Source organism: Nerophis ophidion, linkage group LG17, assembly GCF_033978795.1.
Source record: "Nerophis ophidion isolate RoL-2023_Sa linkage group LG17, RoL_Noph_v1.0, whole genome shotgun sequence".
In the NCBI taxonomy this organism is placed as follows: domain Eukaryota; kingdom Metazoa; phylum Chordata; class Actinopteri; order Syngnathiformes; family Syngnathidae; genus Nerophis; species Nerophis ophidion.
The window spans coordinates 20,232,512-20,245,568 of NC_084627.1; the positions used below are offsets into that span (position 1 = coordinate 20,232,512).

Genomic DNA, 13,057 nt, shown 5'->3' on the forward strand with positions numbered 1-13,057 from the left:
AAGGTTCAGAGAATCTGGAGAAATCTCTCCATGTAAGCGGCATGGCTGGAAACCAACATTGAATGACCATGACCTTCGATCCCTCAGACGGCACTGTATCAAAAACCAACATCAATCTCTAAAGGATATCACCACATTGGCTTAGGAACACTACAGAAAACCACTGTCACTGAATACAGTTGGTCGCTACACTTTTAAGTGCAAGTTAAAGCTCTACTATGCAAAGCGAAAGCCATTTATCAAAAACATCCAGAAACGCCGCCGGCTTCTCTGGGCCCGAGATCATCTAAGATGGAGTGATGCAAAGTGGAAAAGTGTTTTGTGGTCTGACGAGTCCACATTTCAAATTGTTTTTGGAAATATTCGATATCGTGTCATCCAGACCAAAGGGGAAGCGAACCATTCAGATTGTTATCGACGCAAAGTTCAAAAGCCAGCATCTGTGATGGTATGGGGGTGCATTAGTGCCCAAGACATGGGTAACTTACACATCTGTGAAGGCACCATTAATGCTGAAAGGTACATACAGGTTTTGGAACAACATATGCTGTCATCTAAGCGCCGTCTTTTTCATTGACGCCCCTGCTTATTTCAGTTTCCAAACGTTTATTGAGTGTTGTTGAAAGAAAAAAGTGATGTAACACAGTGGTGAACATGCCCTTTCCCAACTACTTTGGCACGTGTTGCAGCCATGAAATTCTAAGTTAATTATTATTTGCAAAAAAAAAAAAATAAGTTTATGAGTTTGAACATCAAATATCTTGTCTTTGTAGTGCATCCAACTGAATATGGGTTGAAAATGATTTGCTAATCATTGTATTCCGTCTATATTTACATCTAGTACAATTTCCCAACTCATATGGAAACGGGGTTTGTACATCAATATGCCTCTGAAATGGAACTTGAATTTAGAGTAACATGTGCAAATGCTTGTCGAGTAATAACAGTCATATGATGTCTTCATTATTCTACTTCAATAATACTTAGACACGAAAGTCGCTTGGATATAATATTTTTATTTAAATCCCTATCAATAAAGCACTGTTCATCAGCTCTTGCCATGTTACCAAGTATGTTCAGTAAGCAGTATAATAATATATAAGCATAAATGTTGAAGTTTTTCTTCCAACGTAATATCAAAACTACCATTAACATTTGAAGAAGATCACCTATGAAAAAATGAAATGAAAATAAATAGTTCAACTCTAGTTAAACATGCAAACAGAGACAAAATGAATGAGCACAATAGGAAAGGAGGTGAGACGGTTGCTTTGTCTCTGGAAATAAAATGGATTATGAAGAAAAAAATCAATTTAATGAGGCCGAGTGAGGAAAGACTGCTACTGTACCAGAACTAAACTGAAATCAAATATTAGCGCAGGCTATTAAATTCAAACCTGGTGGTACTTCTTTTCTTTTTTTTAACATTACAAACAAATTTTTTTTTTACAAACTAAATACATGTTGATTGATTAGAGTACAAGGGCCACACCGAAAAGAAAATCACATTTTTAAAATCACCATCAAAACATTTACATTTTTAAGTAAATTATATGAGAATAATGTGTATTTTTAGAAAAGAGCAATGTTATCAGGAGTCATGTCAGACGTTTTAATAATACTTTTAGATATGTCTGTGCTTAAAGTCTAATTTGAGCAGGGAACATAATTGTAGTAATGTATGCCAATTTTTTTTTAAAGAATTACATAAAACAAAACCTTTTTCTTTCATAACATTATGCATTTATAAAATACAAAATTATAATTTTCTTCTTTCAATATTGTGACTGTTCTTATAATATTTTGACAAAACGCATAATTATGATTTTTTTTTGTAATACATAAACTTTGCTCTCATTCTATTCCAACATTTTGTCAACACAAAATTCAGATTCTATTCTAGTAATATTCCAACTTTGCTTTGTAATGGAACAACCTATTTTCTCGCAATATGCTATATTTTATTTTAGGATTCAACTGTGTTCCCACTACTATTCTGACTTATTATTCATGAAATACTCCGCCGATGTATTCATACTATTATGACTATTTTTAAATGCACAATCCTTTCAGATGTCTTCTTGTAGTATTCGAACCTTTCTTCAAGCAAACATTTTATGATTTTATTGTCATATTTTGGCTATTTCTTTATTTGTTTTAAATCATCTTTAACTTTCACAATATTTCAAATCCATCAATCGTTAATTTTCTATTTTCAGTGTGGCCCTAATAATTCCTTGTAACAGCGTGTGCCCTAAAAAAAAAGAAAAATGATCAGCTTCTCATAAGTAAAATTTGGTATTTCACAGCATAGTTATTTAGAAAGTCCTATATATTGTCAGTGCATTGGTAAATACCGTATGTTTCCGGACTATAAGACGCTACTTTTTTCCCACGCTTTGAAACTGCGGCTCATAAAACTGTGCGGCTATTTTAAGGATTCTTCTTCGCTAACGGCCATTATGTTTTGTTTTTAACAAATAGTTTTCAAGGAACACCGACGGACACACTGAAAAGTTGTGGTACCCTTTGTGCTATGGCGCCATCTTTTGGATGAGTTTGCTCACTGTAGGTGCTACAGGGTTTTTTTCCGTTCCTTGATCTGGAAGTATTCGTCCATAGCACTTCTGTTTCAAAGGGTTCTTCGTCACTCCAAGAAACATTTGTATGTTTTATATTCTAAATATTAAAAAAAATCAGACTTACTAAACCGTCCCATGTGTGATGTCTGTAAGAGTGTTTTCATGCATATTTGCACGTATTATCGTAATATAATCCAGCTAGCGTCAATAGCACGTTTACGAGTGTCTGTGTTAGTATTATTAACTTACAATGGCATTTTTTTTGTATTGTTTCAGTTTTGTAAATTTACCAAAACATCACAGTGGTGTTATTGAGTTTGCTTAGCTTAATAGAGAGCTAGCTTCCGTAGCTAGTGGGTCTATGAAGATGACTTCTGTTTTGTTTGACCTGCCATTTTGCCGCCGTGTGACAGGCACCGTTTGGAAACAGCTAAGGTATGTAAATAAATGTTTACAAAATATTTCGTACATGTATTAATCTGCGGCTTATAATCCGGTGCGGCTAATATATGTAAAACATTTTTTTATTTCTTCTCAAATTTGGTAGGTGTGGCTTAAATAACAGTGCGCTCTATAGGCCCGAAAATACGGTAGGTTATTCCGAGTGTGCATATGCGTTAATTGACCTGTTCTTTTTTTTCCAAGTTAAACCCAAATAGGATTATTCACCTTCAGACTCCATGGTGCCCCCTAGATGGGATGATTTTGCTTCACGTGTACCGTTAAAGCAGGCCGAGCCACAGTGGAGAATCTCAGTGGAGGAACAAAATAAATGTGTTGGTTGGGGGAATAGAGATTGTGCTGCAAAGCTGCTCCACGCAAGGTCGAGGCACTTCCAAAGCAGCGTCCTATAAAAAGCGACACACACAATCCCTCTCAAACACGTACACACACACACACACACACACACACACACACACACACACACACACACACACACACGCACGCAGGTATACAAACTGTCAGTCTGTACAAGGGCGAATGCGCTTGTGGTCGCTCAGCCAGAGTCCATGCTGAAGAGCTCGATGCCATGCGGGCTCCAGTGGAGTCCCACTCCGGAGTTGAAGACTAGCGACCACACATACGGGATGAAGAAATCCTCTGGCTGGTCTTCCTCCACGTACTTGAATTTGAGCTCCGGAAACTTCTGCTCGCACCAAAAAAAGAGAAAAGGAGCAACGTTGAGGAAAATGATGATGAGATGGGAGGAGGAGATACATTGCAGAAGTAAACGATTGGCACTTAAGCTAATATCGAAAGTATTCCATCCATCCATCCATCATCTTCCGCTTATCCGAGGTCGGGTCGCGGGGGCAACAGCCTAAGCAGGGAAACCCAGACTTCCCTCTCCCCAGCCACTTCGTCTAGCTCTTCCCGGGGGATCCCGAGGCGTTCCCAGGCCAGCCGGGAGACATAGTCTTCCCAACGTGTCCTGGGTCTTCCCCGTGGCCTCCTACCGGTTGGACGTGGGGAGGCGTTCGGGTGGCATCCTGACCAGATGCCCGAACCACCTCATCTGGCTCCTCTCGATGTGAAGGAGCAGCGGCTTTACTTTGAGTCCCTCCCGGATGGCAGAGCTTCTCACCCTATCTCTAAGGGAGAGCCCCGCCACACGGCGGAGGAAACTCATTTCGGCCGCTTGTACCCGTGATCTTATCCTTTCGGTCATGACCCAAAGCTCATGACCATAGGTGAGGATGGGAACGTAGATCGACCGGTAAATTGAGAGCTTTGCCTTCCGGCTCAGCTCCTTCTTCACCACAACGGATCGGTACAACGTCCGCATTACTGAAGACGCCGCACCGATCCGCCTGTCGATCTCACGATCCACTCTTCCCTCACTCGTGAACAAGACTCCTAGGTACTTGAACTCCTCCAATACTCGAAAGTATTGTAGAATAGAAAAGAGTTTAAAGGCCTACTGAAACCCACTACTACTGACCACGCAGTCTGATAGTTTATATATCAATGATGAAATATTAACATTGCAACACATTCCAATACGGCCTTTTTAGTTTACTAAATTGCAATTTTAAATTTCCCGCGAAGTATCCTGTTGACGTCACTGGTGGTAGCGGACATTTTCTTCCAGTACAGATCACGGCTGTAAATCGTCTGCTTTAATCGCATAATTACACAGTATTCTGGACATCTGTGTTGCTTAATCTTTTGCAATTTGTTCAATTAATAATGGAGACTACAAAGAAGAAAGACGTAGGTGGAAAGCGTGAATTGCGGCCGGCTGTAGCAACACAAACACAGCCGCTGTTTCTTTGTTTACACTCCCTAAAGATGACGGTGAAGCTTTAATATGGAACACAGCGGTCAAGCGAACATGGTTCCCTACCACATGTCAAATGGCAGGTTTCGGTGAGAAAATTGGGGTAATAAGTCGGGTCTTACCGTAGACATGAGCGGATAGCTTGCATCGTTCCTCGTGCACCTGTCAAAGAGGCAGCTTTGGACTCTCTTGCCTCCTCTGACTGGAGAAAAAAAGCTCAGCCTGGCCCCAACGGCTGCCTTCACTTCGCCTCGTCGATAAACGTGGCTTTCTTCAGAGACACTGGCGGTCACCCCACCCGTGGCCACACCCCTCCGACTTTCATGTACCATATAATCTCACTAAAACACTAGTAACAAAATAAGCAGATAAGGGATTTTCCAGAATTATCCTAGTAAATGTGTCTAATAACATCTGAATCGCTCCCACTGCCCTCGCCCTTTTTTTTTCTTCTAGTCTTTCACTCTCCCTATCCTCATCCACAAATCTTTCATCCTCGCTGAAATTAATGGGGAAATCGTCGCTTTCTCGGTCCGGATCGCTCTCGCTGCTGGTGGCCATGATTGTAAACAATGTGAGGAGCTCCACAACCAGTGACGTCACGCGCACATCGTCTGCTACTTCCGGTACAGGCAGGGCTTTTTTATTAGCGACCAAAAGTTGTGAACTTTATCGTGGATGTTCTCTACTAAATCCTTTCAGCAAAAATATGGCAATATCGCAAAATTATCAAGTATGACACATAAAATGGACCTGCTATCCCCGTTTAAATAAGAAAATCTCATTTCAGTAGGCCTTTAAATGTCATTATTACTTTGAACAGGTTAAAAGAACAACGAAATTGGAGCAGATCCTGATAGAAAAAAAGAAATGTGTATATATATATATATATATATATATATACATATATATATATACATATATATATATACATATATATATACATACACAAACACACACACACATGCATATACCCATACATATGCATATACATACATATACATTATTGCACATTATAGTCCGAAAAAAAAAAAAAAGTCATGACACATGAGGACATGATGACACATTGTGCTCACTTAGTGCCTGTTTAATACTGATACGTTGCAATCTGTCATGTCTGGGATCATGTTTTGTTTAAGTTATGTCCTGTTTGGTTTTTGGACTCTTTTTAGTTCCTGATTTTTCACTCCCTTGTCTTGTTTCCACGGTTACCCATTAGTTTCACCTGTCATGTCACGCACCTGATTTGTTTTGACTCACGCACCTATTCAATCACCACAGTATTATTTAAGCCACAGTTTCCAGGTAGTCAGCGTGGCGACATCACCCTCTACCACCCTCTACGCACCCTTGCTCTATGCCAATGATCCAAGCCCATATCTCATTCAAAGTAAGTTTTTTTGTTATCCATGCCATAGTGCTAGTTTTTTGTTTTCATAGTTAAGTTTGTATACCTCCTCTGTGAGCGCTTTTTGTTTGTTCCTTTTTTTGAATAAAATTAAAATGTCATTACCCTCTCGTTGTCTCCGGTCCAATCGCTCACCATGGGAAAACAAACCGCACCCAAGTCCACGTCATGACACAAACTAGGTAAGGACTGTTTTAATAAGAGTGTTTTTATGTAAAACTGGTACAAATCGAGCCCTTTTTGGCCGATTTGGAGCATAAAATAAATAAATAAATAAATAAAAAGTGTTTAACTGAATTGCATTACTTACCAACATTTTTATTCATATATCAATTGCTGTACAGTTAGTTTGCTATCGCCAACGAGTGGCCTGGCATGCGTATTACAGTATTCTCTGTCGATTTTACAGCACCATGTGAATGGTAGAATAACTTTTCAAAAACGCACAGGAATTACTCTTTCACAAAGTTTTTGGTCATGTAGCATATCCCGAAGTGTAAAATTTTTTCGACCAATTTGGCCAAAAGACAAATCCAATCCAATCCACTTTATTTGTATAGCACATTTAAACAACATAAATGTTTCCAAAGTGCTGCAGAACAATATTAAAAACAATATTCAAATATTATCCTTAGCTCCACCAATGACTGAATAAAAAATAAATAAAAACAATATAAAAACAAGTATGATTAAAAAACGATTTTAAAGGGTAAAACTAAGGGTGTAAAGGTACATATATTTGTATTGAACCGTTTCGTTGATAAACGTGGACCCCGAATTAAACAAGTTGAAAAACTTATTGGGGTGTTTGCATTCAGTGGTCAATTGTACGGTATATGTTCTGTACTGTGCAATCTACTAATAAGAGTCTCAATCAATCAATCAAAAAAAGCACTTTACATGTAGAAAGGTTTTGTTAAGCAACCATTCTGAGCCTTATCTTATTTTGTTTGTATTTTATATATGTTGACCACATAAACCCTGGCAATGGACCCTGTGTGTATATGTATTTTATGCCATTGTTTACAAATTTGGTAAATAAATAACCAAAACATTTATATTTTGTTGTTTTCTTACTGTACCAAAAATGAACCGAACCATGACCTCTAAACCGAGGTAAGGACCGAACCGAATTTTTGTGTACCATTACACTCCTAGGTAAAATCAGTTAAAACAATAAATACAAATCAAAATTTTAAAAACACAGAGGACCACACAACTTACGTAGTGTTAAAAGACCAAAAATAAAAGTGGGTCTTAAGACCAGACTTAAAACACTCCACTGTGGGAGCAGTTCTAACATAGAGGGGCAGAGTGTTCCAGAGCTTAGGGCCGACCACAGAGAAGGCCCTGTCTCGCCTGGTTTTAAGTCTGGTCTTGGGCACCACAAGCTGGAGCTGGCTCTCGGACCTCAGAGCGCGTGCAGGAGTGTAAATTTGGATGAGGTCTGAGCTATAGTGAGGTGCCAGTCCATGTAAAGCTTTAAAAAAAAACAGCAAAGTTTCAAAATCAATTCTAAAATGAACAAGGAGCCATCCATCCATCCATCCATCCATTTTCTACCGCTTATTCCCTTTTGGGGTCACGGGGGGCGCTGGCGCCTATCGCAGCTACAAACTCTCAAAAATTGGGGTTACATGCTCACGTTTTCAGGCCCCTGTTAAGTCGTGCTGCCGCGTTCTGGACTAACTGCAACCGGGAGAGAACTTTTTGGCTAATACCAGTATAAGGAGCATTGCAGTAGTCCAGGCCACTTGAAATAAAAGCTTGCACGACTTGTTCAAAAAGGTTAAAAGATAAAAACAGTTTTACCTTTGCTAAAAGACGAAGATGATAAAAACACGATTTTAAAACGCCATTGACTTGTTTGTCAAGTTTAAAATCGCTGTCTATTGTAACGCCAAGGCTGGTGACCTTGGGACGCACATCCTTTTTCAAAAGCATAATTCCGCGCACAACAGTTGCTATCAACAGAAACACATCAATTACCCATTCATACAAAACTGATACTGTAATTTCTGGACTGTAAGCCGTTACTTTTTTCCAACACTGTGAACCTCATAAAACGGTGTGGATAAAAATTTATTTTTCTTCGCTAACGGCTATAAAGATTTGTATTTAACAAACCACCCACAGAGACATTGAAAAGGTATGTCACTGTTCATGCTATGGCACAATCTTTTGGACGAGTTCGCTCACTGTAGGTGCTGCCTTGAACCAGAATTACAAGTGCCGTTCCCTCTACTAGTCATCCAAAGCGGTTTTGATTGTTTTTGATTGATTGAAACTTTTATTAGTAGATTGCACAGTACAGTACATATTCCGTACAACTGACCACTAAAGGGTAACACCCGAATAAGTTTTTCAAATTGTTTAAGTCGGGGTCCACGTTAATCAATTTATGGTACAAATATATACTATCAGCATAATACAGTCATCACACAAGTTAATCATCAGAGTGTATACAGTACATTGAATTATTTACATTATTTACAATCCCAGGAGCGGGGGGGTTAGGTTTGTTTGATATCAGTACTTCAGTCATCAACAATTGCATCATCTGAGAAATGGACATTGAAACAGTGTAGGTCTGACTTCGTAGGATATGTACAGCGAGCAGTGAGCATTCTACTTGTAAGTTGTTTCATTGAACACGCCAAGCAATATTTGTAAATTTTACAATATAACTAAATAATTTCATACTCAGTACTAAACCGTCACATGTTTGATAGTGATGTTTTCATTCATATTTGTACATGCTACCATAATGTAATCAAGCTAGCCTCTGTAGCATTAGCTAATATGCTAGCATGTTTACAAGCGTCCGTGTTAGTATTATCAACTAACTTATTTATTTTGTATTGTTTCAGTTTGCAAAACGTCACAGTGGAATAATTAAGTCTTTTTAGCTGATTGGAGAGCTAGCTTCCGCAGCTTGTGGGTCCATGACAATGACTTTTGTTTTGTTTGATCAGCTGATTTACTGCCGTTTTACAGACACCGCTTGGAAACAATTAGGTATGTAATTTAACATTTACAATAATGTAAATAACTCATTTCACTACGTATATATCTGCGGCTTATAGTCCAGTACGGGTAAAACATGGATGTATTTATGTATATTATATTCACATGTTTATTTCTTGTAAATACTAATGGGTAGGGCTTACTTACTTACGGTGCGCTCTTTAGTCAGGAAAATACGGTATTTTCCATTTAATTTTATGTAACGTAGGATCTCGCAGAAGTCGCAATAAGTTGATTTAGCCTTGTCTGAGTAGGAAGTTCTATTTAGATTTTGAAATGTCCAACTTTCCAGTTCTGCGTGATGCTGTTTAACATCTACAGCAGTGGTTCTCAGATATGCCAAGGGGTACGTGAGATTTTCCCAAAAATATTCTAAAAATAGCAACAATTAAAAAATCCTTTATAAATATATTTATTGAATAATACTCCAACAAAATATGAATGTAAGTTCATAAACTGTGAAAAGAAATGCAACAATGCAACAATTCAGTGTTGACAGTTCGATTTTTTGTGGACATGATCCATAAATATTGATGTTAAAGATTTCTTTTTTGTGAAGTAATGTTTAGAATGAGGCTTCACGGTGGCAGAGGGGTTAGTGCGTCTGCCTCACAATACGAAGTTCCTGCAGTCTTGGGTTCAAATCCAGGCTCGGGATCTTTCTGTGTGGAGTTTGCATGTTCTCCCCGTGAATGTGTGGGTTCCCTCCGGGTACTCCGGCTTCCTCCCACCTCCAAAGACATGCACCTGGGGATAGGTTGATTGGCAACACTAAATGGTCCCTAGTGTGTGAATGTGAGCGTGAATGTTGTCTGTCTATCTGTGTTGGCCCTGCGATGAGGTGGCGACATGTCCAGGGTGTACTCCGCCTTCCGCCCGATTGTAGCTGAGATAGGCGCCAGCGCCCCCCGCGACTCCAAAAAAGGGAATAAGCGGTAGAAATGGATGGATGGATGTTTAAAATGAAGTTCATGAATCCAGATGGATCTCTATTACAATCCCCAAAGAGGGCACTTTAAGTTGATAATTACTTCTGTGTAGAAATCTTTATTTATAATTGAATCACTTGTTTATTTTTCAACCATTTTTAGTTATTTTTTATATCTTTTTTTACCAAATAGTTCAAGAAAAAACACTACAAATGACCAAATTTTTTGCACTGTTATATAATTTAATAAATCAGAAACTGATGACATAGTGCTGTATTTTACTTCTTTATCTCTTTTTTTCAAACAGAAATACTTTGCTCTGATTAGGGGGTACTTGAATTAAAAAAATGTTCACAGGGAGTACATCACTGAAAAAAGGTTGAGAACCACTGATCTACAGAACCATATTTAATACCTTAAACAGCTGAAGAAACAACTTATTCATTTCATCACGTGAATCATAACTTTTAAACAGCTACCGTATTTATTATTGAAAACTGTGTTAAAAATGTTTTACAAATTTCCAAGAAAAGGAAAAGGGGTATGATTAAATAAGCTCTGATTCTTCCTACTCCTTTTCGGACAAGTTGTAATGAGAAAATGGAAATATTGTAAATGCATGTTCGGAATACACTAATACCATCCATCCATCCATCCATCTTCTTACGCTTATCCGAGGTCAGGTCGCGGGGGTAGCAACCCAAGCAGGGAAGCCCAGACTTCCCTCTCCCCAGCCACTTCATCTAGCTCTTCCCGGGGGATCCCGAGGCGTTTCCAGACCAGCCGGGAGACATAGTCTTCCCAACGTGTCCTGGGTCTTCCCCGTGGCCTCCTACCGGTTGGACGTGCCCTAAACACCTCCCTCGGGAGGCGTTCGGGTGGCATCCTGACCAGATGCCCGAACCACCTCATCTGGCTCCTCTCGATGTGGAGGAGCAGCGGCTTTACTTTGAGTCCCTCCCGGATGACAGAGCTTCTCACCCTATCTCTAAGGGAGAGCCCCGCCACACGGCGGAGGAAACTCATTTCGGCCGCTTGTACCCGTGATCTTATCCTTTCAGTCATGACCCAAAGCTCATGACCATAGGTGAGGGTGGGAACGTAGATCGACCGGTAAATTGAGAGCTTTGCCTTCCGGCTCAGCTCCTTCTTCACCACAACGGATCGGTACAACGTCCGCATTACTGAAGACGCCGCACCGATCCGCCTGTCGATCTCACGATCCACTCTTCCCCCACTCGTGAACAAGACTCCTAGGTACTTGAACTCCTCCACTTGGGGCAGGGTCTCCTCCCCAACCCGGAAATGGCACTCCACCCTTTTCCGGGAGAGAACCATGGACTCGGATTTGGAGGTGCTGATTCTCATTCCGGCCGCTTCACACTCGGCTGCAAACCGATCCAGTGAGAGCTGAAGATCCCGGCCAGATGAAGCCAACAGGACCACATCATCTGCAAAAAGCAGAGACCTAATCCCGCGGCCACCAAACCGGAACCCCTCAATGCCTTGACTGCGCCTAGAAATTCTGTCCATAAAATTTATGAACAGAATCGGCAGCCTTGGCGGAGTCCAACCCTCACTGGAAACGTGTCCGACTTACTGCCAGCAATGCGGACCAAGCTCTGACACTGATCGTACAAGGATCGGACTGCCACAATAAGACAGTCCGATACCCCATACTCTTTGAGCACTCCCCACAGGACTTCCCGAGGGACACGGTCGAATGCCTTCTCCAAGTCCACAAAGCACATGTAGACTTGTTGGGCAAACTCCCATGCACCCTCAAGAACCCTGCCGAGAGTATAGAGCTGGTCCACAGTTCCACGAACAGGACGAAAACCAAAATGTTCCTCCTGAATCCGAGGTTCGACTATCCGACGTAGCCTCCTCTCCAGTACACCTGAATAAACCTTACCGGGAAGGCTGAGGAGTGTGATCCCACGATAGTTGGAACACACCCTCCGGTCCCCCTTCTTAAAGAGAGGGACCACCACCCCGGTCTGCCAATCCAGAGGTACCGCCCCCGATGTCCACGCGATGCTGCAGAGTCTTGTCAACCAAGACAGCCCCACAGCATCCAGAGCCTTAAGGAACTCCGGGCGGGTCTCATCCACCCCTGGGGCCTTGCCACTGAGGAGCTTTTTAACTATCTCAGCAACCTCAGCCCCAGAAATAGGAGAGTCCACCACAGATTCCCCAGGCACTGCTTCCTCATAGGAAGACGTGTTGGTGGGATTGAGGAGGTCTTCGAAGTATTCCTTCCACCTATCCACAACATCCGCAGTTGAGGTCAGCAGAACACCATCCGCACCATACACGGTGTTGACAGTGCACTGCTTCCCCTTCCTGAGGCGGCGGATGGTGGTGCAGATCGCTTCGAAGCCATCCGGAAATCATTTTCCATGGCTTCCCCAAACTCTTCCCATGTCCTAGTTTTTGCCTCTGCGACCGCTGAAGCTGCACACCGCTTGGCCTGTCGGTACCTGTCCACTGCCTCTGGAGTCCTATGAGCCAAAAGAACCCGATAGGACTCCTTCTTCAGCTTGACGGCATCCCTCACCGCTGGTGTCCACCAGCGGGTTCTAGGATTACCGCCACGACAAGCACCAACTACTTTGCGGCCACAGCTCCGATCAGCCGCCTCGACAATAGAGGTGCGGAACATGGTCCACTCGGACTCAATGTCCAGCACCTCCCTCGTGACATGTTTAAAGTTCCTCCGGAGGTGGGAATTGAAACTTTCTCTGACAGGAGATTCTTCCAGACGTTCCCAGCAAACCCTCACAATGCGTTTGGGCCTGACAGGTCTGTCCGGCATCCTCCCCCACCA

General features: G+C 41.4%; 1 protein-coding gene across 2 annotated transcripts in view; it reads right to left on the reverse strand.

The window, feature by feature from the left end:
- Positions 1-996: 996 nt before the first annotated feature.
- Positions 997-13,057, reverse strand: part of dym (dymeclin) — a 146,973-nt gene continuing 134,912 nt past the window's right edge. For both annotated transcript variants that reach the window (XM_061876488.1, XM_061876489.1), the window contains exon 17: positions 997-3,729. In XM_061876488.1, the coding sequence (XP_061732472.1) occupies positions 3,580-3,729 (150 nt within the window). In that variant the 3' untranslated portion in view covers positions 997-3,579. The remainder of the gene's footprint in view (positions 3,730-13,057) is intronic.